The sequence below is a fragment of the Equus quagga genome, chromosome 5 (assembly GCF_021613505.1).
Source record: "Equus quagga isolate Etosha38 chromosome 5, UCLA_HA_Equagga_1.0, whole genome shotgun sequence".
NCBI classification, from domain to species: Eukaryota; Metazoa; Chordata; class Mammalia; order Perissodactyla; family Equidae; genus Equus; species Equus quagga.
In genome coordinates this window covers 15958720-15972629 of record NC_060271.1, presented here as the reverse complement: position 1 = coordinate 15972629, position 13910 = coordinate 15958720, and the positions used below count along the sequence as shown (strand labels likewise).

At 41.6% G+C, this 13910-nt stretch overlaps 1 protein-coding gene across 7 annotated transcripts in view; it reads right to left on the bottom strand.

Annotated features, from left to right (window-relative positions):
* The window catches only part of ZMYND12 (zinc finger MYND-type containing 12), a 36570-nt gene that overhangs the window by 11290 nt on the left and 11370 nt on the right, over window positions 1-13910 (bottom strand). For 4 of the 7 annotated variants that reach the window (XM_046660368.1, XM_046660371.1, XM_046660373.1 and 1 more), the window contains 2 exons: window positions 6215-6356; window positions 4852-5023 (listed from right to left, as the gene is read on the bottom strand). In XM_046660368.1, the coding sequence (XP_046516324.1) occupies window positions 4852-5023; window positions 6215-6356 (314 nt within the window). Of the gene's footprint in view, window positions 1-4851; window positions 5024-6214; window positions 6357-11265; window positions 11365-13220; window positions 13303-13910 lie in introns of those variants that run through there. The other 3 variants (XM_046660372.1, XM_046660374.1, XM_046660369.1) reach the window with 3 other exon arrangements.

The following is a 13910-nucleotide window of genomic DNA, read 5'->3' as shown; positions in this document are numbered from 1 at the left end:
GACTCTTAGCTAAGATTGTTTAGATGGGGAAAAGATTGGTAGAGGGCATTGACATACATCGGAAATTTTAAATGTTCATTGTCCAGTTCTTATTCCAAGTAATGCCAAAGAAAGAAGGCTCGAGGCCAAGCTGAACCAGCAACTACAAACATCAATCCCAAAGAAAAAGGCCTATTTGGGAGAAAAACTATGAGGTTGAAAATTCAGAAAGCGGGCCATAGTGAGGTAAGAGGAATGGGCTGTTAGGAGCAGGTCAGAACTAAGATTGTGACCAGTGAGTGGTAAGTTTAGGCATGGCCTCTTGTATATACACTGCTCGCCTGGAGAGGTGTAGGGTGGAGTGGAGGTAGTGGAGACATAAAGCTGCCAAAGGAAGTGAGACTATCCTCAGGGGTGATTTTAACAGTCACGGAGTAGGTACAGGAAGGACAGCCAGGAGCAATGGCACTCATCTGAAGGGGGAGACAACAGCCTTACACTGGCTTAGTGGCAGATCTGAGAGACATAACGGGGGAAGATTTTGCAGCCCTTGGTGATGAAAGGAAAGGAGCACAGAATAAAGTGGTCACAGGTGATTCAAAGGTGTGGCTGTGAGCACCCAGCAGAAGAGAAGGGAACCAGTACTTGCGGTGGGCCAGCTATTTGCCATGCACTATGCTAGGACATTGGCATTTATGATTTAAGTCTGCCAACCCCCTGTGAAAGAAATGTCAGAGGAGGGATTTACAGAGGAGGAAACTTCATTCGTTCACTTAACCATATATTCATCCTATTTGAGTCTCTACTACTCTGCTAGATGCTCTGCGCTTGCTGGTGAATAAAACAGATGTGATCCCTGACTTTAAGGAGCTTACAATTAAGTGAAGTAGGTACACAAGAAACAAATGAAAAATGAAATGCTATGAAGGAAATGAACAGAGCACAGTTATCAAGAAAAAGCAGGGAGAGGGGTCAGCCCAGTGGTGCAGCAGTTAAGTTCGCATGTTCCACGTCAGCGGCCCAGGGTTTGCCGGTTCGGATCCCAGGTGTGGACCTACGTACTGCTTGTCAAGCCATGCTGTGGCAGGCGTCCCACATATAAAGTAGAGGAAGATAAGCACGGATGTTAGCTCAGGGCCAGTCTTCCTCAGCAAAAAGAGGAAGATTGGCAGCAGATGTTAGCTCAGGCCTAATCTTCCTCAAAACAATAACAACAACAACAACAAAAGAAAAAGCAGGAAGAAACCTATTTTGGATGATTAGGGAACACCTCTCTGAGAAGGAGACATTTAAGCAGGAAACTGAAGGTTGCAAAGAAGTCAGCCATGGAGAAAAGAGCATTCCAGGCAGAAGGAACAGTATGTGTGAGGGCCCTGAGGTGAGAAGGAGCTTGATGCCTAGGGTCACCAACCAGTAAAGAAGGAGTTGGAATGTGAACCCAGGTTCTCCGGGTTCCAAAGCACTGACAGCGTTGGGGCAAGATAAGTAAGGTGGCTCCTCTTTGAAGTGTTACTGAAAATATCACCTCTAGTTGATTAAAATTCCAAAGATTTACCAAAAAAAAAAAAAAAAAAGCTGAATACCCCTTATTTTCCACTCCAGTCTGGAGGAATCTCTAAGATGGGAAAGAGGCATGTACACAAGGGATATGATTTATTTAGACTTTCCAGAAGGTTGGCAAGGTTTTAAATCAATGACTGTGGGAGTTATAGTGAAACCTTCCATTTACACAGAACTTTCCAGCTTGCAAAGCACTTTCATGTTCATTACACACGAAGTCATTTAATGCTCAAAACAATCCTGTGAAGAGGGACTCAAATTTCACAAGTGCCCACACAGTGCCCACTAGGTGTCAGGTACTGTGAGAGGAGTTTTTGAGTACCTTCTCTGTACTAAGAAGCACCGTTCTGGGTGTGCAGACACTATGATGAGTAAGAACAGATAGAGTTAGGGATCTCCCTGAGCTTATGGTCTAGTGGAGGAGAGATTTTAGTTAAATAATCTCGTCAACAAATGTATGATTATTATTGAGGTAAGTGCCCAGAAAAAAGCAAGAGGTTTCTAAGTGGGTACATAAAAAAGAGACCTGACCTAGTCTGGGGACTTGGGAAAAGCTTCTGGACAAGGGGGTGGTAACTCTTGAGCTGAGACCTGAAGGATGAATTAGGAGTTAGTTAGGTGGAGGGGAGGGGAGGGGAAGTGGGGAGAGTGCCTGGGGAAGAGCCTTCTAGAGCAGGGGAGCATCACAGTGCCTCCGAGGAACCCAGAGAAGGCCAGTGTAACTAAAAGGGAGAAAGAAAAGAATGCGAGATGAAGCGAGAGAATTCATAAAGGCTGGACCGAGCAGGGCCTCACAGGTTGCTTTAGGAATTTGGTCTTTATTTGGTGGAGCAACTTGAACACATTTTGTGTGGAGGCCAGATTGGAGGGGGGCCCAGAGAAGACATGCATAGACCCGTTAACAGGCAGTCGTCCAGATGAGAGGCAATGAGACTCAGCCAAGGTGACGTTTCTAAAATCCCATAGCTAGTCAGTGTCAGAAATAAACAGAACCTGGGCTGTGTTTCCTTGTCCAGTGCTCTTCCCAAGAGTTTTGGAGGAGGGACTGTCTGGAATGGGGAGTCAGGCCTGAGCAGAGTGAGGAGGACATTCTTGCAGTTAAGTAGCCTGGTATCCCCATACCAGAGCCCAAACCAGTGAGAAGGGGATCCATGTAGAAGAGGCAGCCCAGAATGAGGAGTCAGAGCCCACGCGGGGAGAGGAGGGCGTCTGCAAGAGGAAAGGATGGGGTTGGAGGTGGGAGATTGGTTCCTACAGGGGCATTCATTAAATATATAAATATATTAATGAAAAGGGAGCTATGAATATGAATGGGAGAAAATGAGATTGAACTCTGTGGTAGCACTGGACTGGATTTGGATGTACTGGTATGGGTCCATGGTCGTATATATATATATATATATATATACACATATATATATAGAAAGAGAGAGGGAGAGATACAGATATAGATATATAGAAGTAAATTTTGATGTAATGTGTGTATACATACCCATATTATTATATTTACACATATTCCCTAACTCTGTCCACTGAGAAGGCCTGGGAGCAGTCATACCCTATTATCAATGCATATATCCAGTGCACAACTCTTGGCTTCTGAATTCCATTTTCCACCAAAAGAAATCAAGGTTCCTTGGAGGCATGTTCCGGAAAGCAGGAAAATGATCAAAGAACAAAGGGGATGTGTCAAGGAGACACAGAAGCCAGCTTGAAGGGGCTGCCACTTGCCAAATCAAAGACAGTTTGAGCATCAAATTAATGATAGTAATGGATTATAACCCATTGAGTAAAACAGAAGACCAAAAGTCTATATGATATAAATAAATAAATGAATACATTGAAAGTTTGATGAGGAATGGGATATTTATATAGTTTCAAAATACCTCCCCATATAATACTTATTAACTGCAAAGAGGGGAAAGAGCAACTCTACAGAGAAGCTTGGAAGATACCACCTTAATAAAGTAACTTAAATGGACATCATCAGTAATGGAACAAATAGAAAACATGTGCCAACTTAGAAGATGGGATGAGACGAACACAGCATCGCTTCTGTGATATTACTGCCAAAGATACATCACCTGAATCAGGTCATGAGAAAACATCAGAGAAACCCAAATGGAGGGACATTTTATAAAATAATTGGCCTTTAATCTTTAAAAGTGTCAAAATCATAAAAGTCAAGGAAAGATTGAGGATCTGTTCCAGAATGGAGGAGACTAGAGAGACATGGCAACAAAATGAAAAGCATGATTATGAACTGTATCATTTTGCCATGAAAATGTTATTGGGACAATTGGAGAAACTCGAATAGGGTCCGCTTGGTGGATGATAGCAGGTGATGGTTGTATTGTGGTTGTGAAGGAGAATGTCTGCAGGAAATACACACTGAAATACTCAAGGCATAGGGCATGAGCCAAGCAACTTACTTTCAGATAGCTCAGGGAAAAAAGGTCTTTGCATTGTATTTCCAAGAGCTTAACTGCTTAAAAAGTTGGTTTTTAAAAAAATAGTGGCTATTAAGATGCATAAAGTGGTAGGACAGTACCTAAAACACTGTAGATGCTCAAAAATGTTAATTCCCCTCAAAAATGCTAATTCTCCTCTTATAGCAAACACCATGTAGGCTGTCTGCCAAGTCTGTGCTCTTACTCTCAGAACTGCCTCTCCCATCTACAGGAGCCAGTTGCTATATTCCTGTTTGAACTGTGTGACCTTGACACAAAGGTAGATAAAGGTAGGTACCACTCTCAAGCTGACTCAACACAATTCTTTCTTCTAGGAATTTAAAATTGGAAATCAAATGCTAATTAGTTTCCTTTACCCACCTTGAACCTGCAGGACTTGTAAATTCAATGTAAATTCAGCTACATCTGACATCTAGGGGTAGCTGTCTTCTGCAGTAAGCATAGGGTAGAAAAATTTGGTCTGCAGAGACGGAAGATAAAGCCGATGTGGAGAGAGAAACAGAGACAAGAGACAAGGCACGGGAGAGAAACTGAGAGCAGCAGCCTTAGTTTGTTATAGCATTCTCATTCTAGTACCTCATGAAGCCTCAATTCCCCCGGACACTCCAGTGTCCTAATAAATTTCCTCCTTTTGCTTAGATCAGCTTGAGTGGATTTCTGTCAGTTGTAGCCAAAAGTCCAGGACATCTCCTTCCCCACCTTGTGCCAAACTTTACAGCAACTCTGCTCTTCCACAAAAGGTGTCCTGGTGCCACTGCCAAGGCTGGACTGTTTGGCCACTGATATGACCCAATATAGCACTTCTTAAGGGCTCGGGGGGTCTTGAGTTGGTTTCACTTACCAAGGCTCGCCTCGGCCAACAGCAGGTAAGCAGGCACAAGCTCCACTGAACTCAGGCCATGCACATTCATGCGGAAGCGAAGAGAATGCAAAGCTGCTGGGACAGCATCTTCATGTTTTCCTTCAAAGAGATATTTCTGGGCTACGGTGTAGCAGAACTCAATCAAATGCTTCTGTGGAAGAAAAAACTAGATCATCCGGACGGTCTAATGGTAAAAGGCAATGCCAAATATAGAGGTACATTTGGAGATATGGCCAACATCTGACGAATTGATTCAGGGTACACAGTGAGCCTGCCTATATTAAGGTGGACGCGAGACCCCAAATAGGTGATATAAAAAGGCAAAGCTGGACTGTGAGTTCCTCAAGGTCCGGGAACAAGGGTCTTCTCAGCTTAGCTCAGTGCTTGGCATAAATGAGCGCTCAATATAAAATTATTAAACGCATGTTATTCTTACATTTATAATAAAAATTTAGTTTAGCAAAGCTGTCACGTCTCAGGACAATCCAAAACTTTCCGCCTTTCTATTTGAGTTAATTTTGAGAGAACATCTTATTTTTCCCTCTGGAATTATCCTGCTTAGCTAATATCGGAAACAACTTTAACTCTGCATTGTTCTCAGGCCACTCTCAAAGTGTCACAAGACTAAAACTGATGAATCTGGTGTTTTGAGACTTACGGCTTTGAAAACGCTATTTTTTTGAACACGAATTTATATGCTATCAATGCTGTGATAATAGTTTTCCTAATCTCCTTTACCTTTTCATTAGTATATCCATACATCAGTTTTTGACCTCCTGCTATGTGCCTAAGCTCTTATCACAGTTCTTGGCATATGTGGATGTTATGGGTAAATTTCGTGCCCCCATGAATTTCCTATGTTGAAGCTCTAACCCCAGTACTTCAAATGTGACTGCCTTTGGAGACAGGGCCTTGACAGAGGTGATTAAGGTAAAATGAGGCCATAGGGTGGGCCCTATCCAGTGGGACTGGTGTCCTTATAAGAAGAGGAATTTGGACACACAGACACCAGGGATGCGTGTGCGCAGAGGAAACCAACCCTGCTGACACCTATCATTGATCTTGGACTTCCAGCCTCCAGAACTGTGAGAAAACAAATTTCTGTTGTTTAAGCCCCCTGGCCTGTGCTATTTTGTTACGGTGGCCCCAGGAAACGAATACACCAGGTATTCAGGAAATACGTGGAGGAAACTGACGGAACGGTATCGAGGACATAAAGACATAAAACAACAGCCGTGCCCCCAGAGCGGTTACCATTTAGTGATCTCCCCCAGCACACCCTCTTTCCTGGGCGTTCCGCTGCACCCACAAGTCAAGCCCGTGGCAGTCCTGCAGGACGTACCTGCCGCTGCTGCAGCTGCTGCAGCCCGTGCTTCCGTTCTTCCTCCGAGTTGTAGAAGGGCATGGAGGTACGCAGCGGAATCAGGAGCTGGCAGATCTTCTCGTGGATGCTGCCCCAGTCAGCTCTTTGATGAACCACACCACTGACAATAAAGACATGGGCTTCGTTATCTTCACCTCTGGCCTGATCTAAGATTCTGCTGGCCCTACTACTGGGCCCTAGAAACCAGAAGAGTAAGCCCAGCACAAACCAGGCAGGGAACCCCAAGCCATTCCTGACGCGAATCTCTTTTCTTTCACGTGGTCATTTGATGGTGTAAAAATTAGTTCGGGACGGGGTGGGTGGGAGGCTGCTGTGTCTGCAGGCACAGGTGTGCTGCTGTGGCTATTCTGCTTTTCTGCTTAATTAGTAACAACGAAGACAACTTTAACTCTGCATGGTTCTAAGACCATTTTCAAATATCTGAAGACTGCAGCTGACCGATTTGAGGGCCTTTTTTCTTGGGGAAGGGAAAGGAGTTTACATTTGATGAGGCCCTAGGAGACGCTTCCCTGTACTCGGTTCCACCATGTTGCATGGCTCTGGAGAGCACCACTTGCATTGTCTTCTGTGCTCCGCGGGGCCATTCACACAGAACACAATGTGAATGCCCCCCAGTCCCAGGGGTGCAGCAGGGGCTTTTGCATGTACCTACCTAACTTTTTGAAAACAAAACAAAATCTATTATTACTGTTTCAAAGGTAAACAAGCATAGGCATGGAGAGCCCAAGTAGTTACTCTAAGCCTGTACTCCAAAGCCAGTTGTTTTTATAGCTCTCCAGAGGGAGCTACTGTGACAGTTGGGTGTACTGCTCTTCTGGCTATTTTACATGCATATTTAGTGCTTTTAAACACTTAATTGGACAGCACAGATATAGAACATTTGCATCACTGCAGAAAATTCTATTGGACAGCACTCCTACAGAGAATCCACTCCCATTCCTTAAATAATTGCCTCTGTGAATGACTCCCCTATCTATTACCCAGTTCTGACCCTTCCTCCAATTATGTTTTTTTCTATGTTTTAAAATTGATGTATATTCACATGCCATAAAACTCACCATTTTAAGTGTACAATTCAGTGTTTTTTTAGTATGTTCACTAGGTTATGTAACCATCACCCAACCTAATTCCGGGACATTTTCATTACTCAAAAAAAACTCCATCCACTCTAGCAGTTACTCTCATGCTTCCCTCCACCCATTGGTGCCCAGAAACCACTAATCTACTTTCTCTATTTATGTGTCTATTCTGGACATTGCACACAAATGGAAACAGACGATATGTGGTCTTTCACGTCAGCCTTCTTTCACTTAGGATGATTTTTTCAAGGTTCATCCATGTGGTACCATGTATCAATATTTTATCCATTTTTACAACTGAATAATATTCCACTGTAAGACTATAGCACAATTTTTTTATTCATTCATCAGTTGATGGACATTTGGGTTATTTCCACTTTGTGCCTATTATGAATAATGCTGCTATGAACATTTGTGTACAACTCTGTGTGAGGACACATTTTCATTTCTTTGGGGTATCTACCTAAGAATAGAATTGCTTAGTCATATAATAACTCTATGTTTAACTTTTCGAGGACTGCCAAACTATCTTCTACAGAGGCTGTACCTTTTTACAATCCCACCAGGAGTGTATGAGGGTTTCATTTTTTCTACATCCTTGCCAACACCTGTTATTTTTCTGTCTTTTTTATTATAGCCATTGTAGTGTGGTATCTCATTGTGATTTTACTTTATATTTCCTTAATAGCCAATAATGTTGAGAAGCACTTCATGTGCTTATTGGCCATTTATATATCTTCTTTGGGGAAATGTTTATTCAAATCCCTTGCCCATTTTTTAACTGGGTCTTTTATCTTTTTACTGTTGAGTTTTAAGAGTTTGTAGGGGCTGGCCCTGTGGCCGAGTGGTTAAGTTCACGCGCTCCGCTGCAGGCGGCCCAGTGTTTCATTGGTTTGAATCCTGGGCACGGACATGGCACTGCTCATTAAACCACACTGAGGCAGCGACCCACATGCCACAAATAGAAGGACCCACAACGAAGAATATACAACTACGTACTGGGGGGCTTTGGGGAGAAAAAGGAAAAAAATAAAATCTTTAAAAAAAAAAGAGTTTGTAAAGAACTGGAAACTAGTTCCTTTTCAGATATATGATTTGCAAATATTTTCTCCCATTCTGTGGGTTGTCTTTTCACTCTCTTGATAGTGTTCTCTGATGCACAAAAGTTTTTAATTTTGATGATGTCCAACTTTTTTCCTTTGGTTCCTTGTGCTTTTGGTGTCACATCTAAGAACAGTTGCCTAATGCAAGATCACAAAGATTCATAACTGTTTCCTTCTAAAGTTTTATGTTTTTAGCAGCTATATTTAGGTCTTTTTGTTTATGGTGTAAGGTATGGACCCAAATTTATTCTTTTGCATGTGGATATCCAAATATCCCAGCACCATTTGGAAGGAAACATTCCTTCCCCAATTGGCACTCTTGTTAAAAATCAATTGACCATAGATGTAACGTGTTTATTTCTGGACTCTCAATTCTACTCCATTGATCTACATGTCTGTCCTTATGCCAGTACCACACTGTCTTCATTACTGTACCTTTGTAGTAAATTTTGAAACTGAGAAGTGTGAGTCCTCCAACTTTGTTCTTTTTCAAGATTGTTTTAGCTATCCTGGGTCCCTTGCATTTTCATATGAACTTTAGGGTCAGTGTGTCCATTTATGCAAAAATGACAACTGAAATTCTGATGGGGATTGCATTGAATCTGCAGATCAATTTGGGGAATGTTACTATCTTAACAATACCAAGTCTTCTAATCTATGAATGTGAAACATCTTTCCATTTATTTAGGTCTTCTTTCTAATTTCTTTCAACGACATTTTGCAGTTTTCAGTGTATAAGTCTTATACTTTTTTGGTTAAATTTATTCCTTTTTTGGTGTTATTGAAAATAGAATGGCTTTCTTAATTTAATTTTCAGGTTGTTCATCACTAGCATGTAGAAACACAACTGATTTTTGCAGATTGATCTTGTATCCTGTAACCTTGCTGAATTCAGTTGCAAAAACCTATTAAGGTTTTTTTGTGGGTTCTTTAGGGGTTTCTCTATATAAGATCATATCATTTGCAAATAGAGGTACTTTTACTCCTTATTTTCCAAGCTGGATGCCTTTTATTGCATTGTCTTGCCTAATTGACCCAACTAGAACCTCTAGTAAAATGTTGAATAGAAGTGGTGAAAGTGACATTCTTGTCTTATTCCTGATTTCAGGAGGGAAAGCTTTTAGTCTTTGACTATTAAGTACAGTGTTAACTCTGTGTTTCTCTATGGGTTTTTCATAGATACCCTTTACCAAGTTATGGATGTTACTTTCTATTCCCAGTTTGGTAAGTGTTTTTATCATAAAAGGTGTTGGATTTTTGTCAAAACGCTTTTTCTACATTTATTGAGATGATCATCTGGTTTTTGTATTTTATTCTATTAATATTCTATTATTAAGGATTCTATATATTAAGGGTAATATTCTAGTAAGTCTTATATTGATTGATTGTATGTTGAACCAACCTTGAATTCCTGGGAAAAATCCTACCTGGTCATGTTGTATAATCCTTTTTATGTGCTGCTGGATTTGGCTTGCCAGTATTTTGTTGAGGATTTTTGCATCTATATTCATAAAGGATATTGGTCTGTAGTTTTCTTTTCTTGTGATGTGTTTGTCTGGTTTTGGTATCAGGATAATATTGACCTCATAAAATGAGTGGAGAGCTGTTCCTTCCTCTGTTTTTTTCTTCTTTGAAAGAGTTTGTGAAAAATTGGTGTTAATTCTTCTTTAAATATTTGATAGAATTCACCAGTGAAGTCATCTGGTCCAGAGCTTTTCTTTGTGGAAATTTTTTTTTTATTACTAGCAAAATCTCTTGGGTTATAGATCTACTTAGATATTCTATTTCATCTTCAATCAGTTTTGGTAGTTTTTTTCTTATTAGGAATATATTTCATCCATGTTCTGTAATTTGTTGGCATACAAGTGAACATAGTATTCTCTTTTATTTCTGCAAAGTTGGTAGCAATGTCCCCGATTTCATTTCTGGTTTTAATAATTTGAGTCTTCTTTTCTTGGTCAGTCTAGCTAAAGGTTTGTCAATTTTATTGACCTTTTTAAAGAACTAACTTTTGGTTTTGTTGATTCTCTTGTTTTCTTATTATGTATTTCATTTATCTCTGCTCTAACTTTTAATATTTCCCTCCTTCTGCCAGCTTTGGGTTGAGTTTGCTCTTTTTTCTCTAGTTTCTTAAAGTGGAAGGCTGAGTTATTGATTTGAGATCTTCCTTCTTTTTTAATGTACGTGTTTGCAGCTATAAATTTCCCTCTGAGTACTGCTTTCACTGCATCCCATAAGTTTTAGTATGTTGTGTTTTTGTTCTCATTTCATCTTGATGAGGTTCAGGACAGGCTTCCCTGAAATAATGTGGATTATTTTGAGTTGCAAACAACCTAGGCTCAGAAGGCTCAAGAAGAACCTTGACCTTCCCCCAAACTGCCTATAAGAACTTAAGATAGAAGGGCCTGTCCCAGGAAGGAACTATCACCATAGATAACTCTAGTATCATAGGAACTAGGTGAGGTAGACAGGGAGGAACTTAGCAAGGCCCATTTGATCAAAGTCCTCTCGGGTCCCATTGTTCCTAGATGGCCCAGCAAACATTTGTTTACCAAACATGAACTCTTTTCATCTCCCTGTAAATTGCCTTTTTTCCCTTTGAAGTCCCAGGTCTCTATTTCCTTTACCTTAGTCCAGAATGGCATATATACCTCATTTTGCCTGTCACTGGAATTTTTCTTGCTTATGAGAATTCCCCATGTGCATGTATTAAACTTTGCTTGATTTTCTCCTGTTAACCTGCTTTATGTCATTTTAATTATTCAATCAGCCATAAGAACCAGAAGGTGAACCACCACATTTTTGGCTTGGTTGGCAGGATACTCACTGGTTGGCAAGATCTTCTCTGGCTGAAAAAACTGCCTTGTCTGGCTGGAAGAACTGCTTTCTCCCTAGGACTAGTGCAGATGAAGAGATCCTGGGTCATCTGACAAGACACAAGAGGTAATATTTCTTACCATGTCAGCTTCCCAGAATCTCTTATCTGCAGGGTCTGGTGAAAGCAAGCAATGAGAATTTTTTCTCTCTCATTCTAAATTTAGATCAGCAAGAGAAAATATTTGTGAAACTAGTTTCTTAGGCTTTCAGCAACTCTGGTATTTGGTGCAATACTCTCAGCTTTATTGATCCTTTTCCTCCCAGAGATGGTCATTGTTTTTTTTCTTTGTCTCTGTCTTTCATGTCATTTGTCGTAAGAAGGAAATACCATAGGGTAGGACATAAGCCTAAGCCCTGTAAGCTTGTTGTTTGAGGCAACCCTGAAGACTGGTGAATTTGAGGGTCTCAGCAGATTGATGTCTATTTAGATAAACTTTGCTGTGGGTTAATATGCACATGAGGTAAAAGCTATTGCTCAGGGACATCTTGGGAGCCAAAGCCACAAAGTTGGCGGGCAAGGGTGGAGCACTGAAGACCCATGAGGGTGCTCACCACCACAGGAAGGCTCCCATGATAGGATAAATGGGTCATGGAATGGGTTAGATCAACAGTAGGTCACCCACAACCTCAAGAAAGTTTTGGTGCAATGAAGTACTCTGTAAAACACACACGTGGCACATCTCTCCTAGGTGTTAGTTTGGCCCCAAGAGACTCAAGGCTTAGCTAAAGCTGTTAATATGCATATAAGAAAAACCAGATGAGGTTTTTCCTTCCTTCTTGTTCTGTCCTGAGAGCTTGGCTTTTTGGCCAGTGAGAATATTATCTGGTCTCCGCCATCTGGAAGGTGCATTTACCAGAGCGCACCTTCGTGGCTAGTTGAATAGACTGGGGTTCCAAGATGCAAAATCACCATCAGCACACTCTTTGTCTGGCTGTGCCAGCTCTCAGAAGAGTTTGTCATAAGGGGTCCCAGTCCATAAGAGGCCTTTTTGTCTCAACCTTCATTGCTTGTTAGTGCTAGAAAAATACCATTCCAGTGGCACCTGCCCAGTGTCACTGATTAGTCGGTCTGTGACTGGAGGCCTCCCACGCTCTCCTGGGAGACTGGAGACACCATTTTCACTATACCATCCTTACTACCTGTGCAACGAAGGTCTTTACTTTCTCTGACTATTTTTGGGAGTGAACTTTTTGGGTCATGGGGGCTAACCATCTGTGCCCTGTCCAGGGATGCCTCTAGCATCCATGGTAAAGATTTATTCCAAGCCTGGAAAGTTACCTCTGGGTCTTCCCATAAGGCTTATTGTACTGAGTTGCTATTGGGATAAATATACAAATGAAGATCCTTTTTATCAATGGCCAGACAATGGATCTTTTAAATTGGAAAAACTTCTATATTTTAAAAATATTTTAGAGAGCTCTCATCACAAGCAGCAGCCTTATTGGTATTTATGAGAGCATCAAATTGAAAAGAAAACCCAAAATAAGTATAACAGTTAGCCTCAGGGAATTCCTTAATAAAATGAAAGAACAGAAGTCAGACTTAGAACAAAGATGAAAAACAAATCTAACAAAAATTCCCCTTCTCCTCCTCCCTCTTATACTCTCCTATATCCCCTACTCCCTGACCCCCGAAGGTCTTTCGGATCTCTAGGTCCCTGGTTTAAACCTGCTCCCTCTCAATGCTCAGCTCCTCAGCCAGCTTCTCAGTGAGTTCCCTTAGATCCTTAAACTCCAGCTTCTCCAGAAAACCTCCAGCTGCCTATTTTAACTTCCCTCTTAGAAGACTTACAGGAGGCACTCAGGCCTGACCTCCAAGCTAGGGTCTTACGGGTCACTTGCATAAATGCTGAAAGCCAAGAAGTGAATTTAGCAGAAGCAGCCAGGAAGGGCCAGAAGGCTCACTTTGCTGTCCCTTATGAGTCCTCCTACTTCCCAGGGCTCTGTAATCAGGCTCTGCCAGCTTCAGGCATTCCTATGCAGTGTCCATTGTGGATGTATCCTGGACCTCTGCTCACAGAATTCACGTCCGCGGGACACCAGCCAATTTATTAAATTATAAAACCCTCCTGCCTCCATTGTCAGAAGATCCTACAAAATTTAGAGAGGAGTTAGAAAGATTAGCAGCAATTCATAACCCCACTCACAGAGACCTTGACTGGCTGCTAAGGGATGTTCTTCTAGCCCACGATTATACAGTAGTTATCAAACAGGCCAGACGTCCCCCTGGAGAAGATCCCTCTCATAGGGGAAACAGACCGCCAGCCCCTCTCCAAGGCCCTCCTGTAAATGGCTAGGAAATGGCTCTGCTAGAGGCGATATTCAAGGTTTAATAGGAATGATTTTAGAGGCATTTCCTCCTAAAGTTAATTGGTCAAGAATTGAATTGTGCACTCAGAAAGAAGGGAACATCTAAAGGCCTTTGCTGAACGTTTTATGCAAAGTTTTCAAAGCCACACTGCACTAAACCCAGAAGCCCCAGAGCACAGGGCTCTCCCAATTCCTGCTTTACGAGGAAATTTTCTCCTGATATTAAAAAACAAATTCAAAATAGTGTGTTTGGTTGGTCTGGGCAACTGTTAAGTGTGATAATGG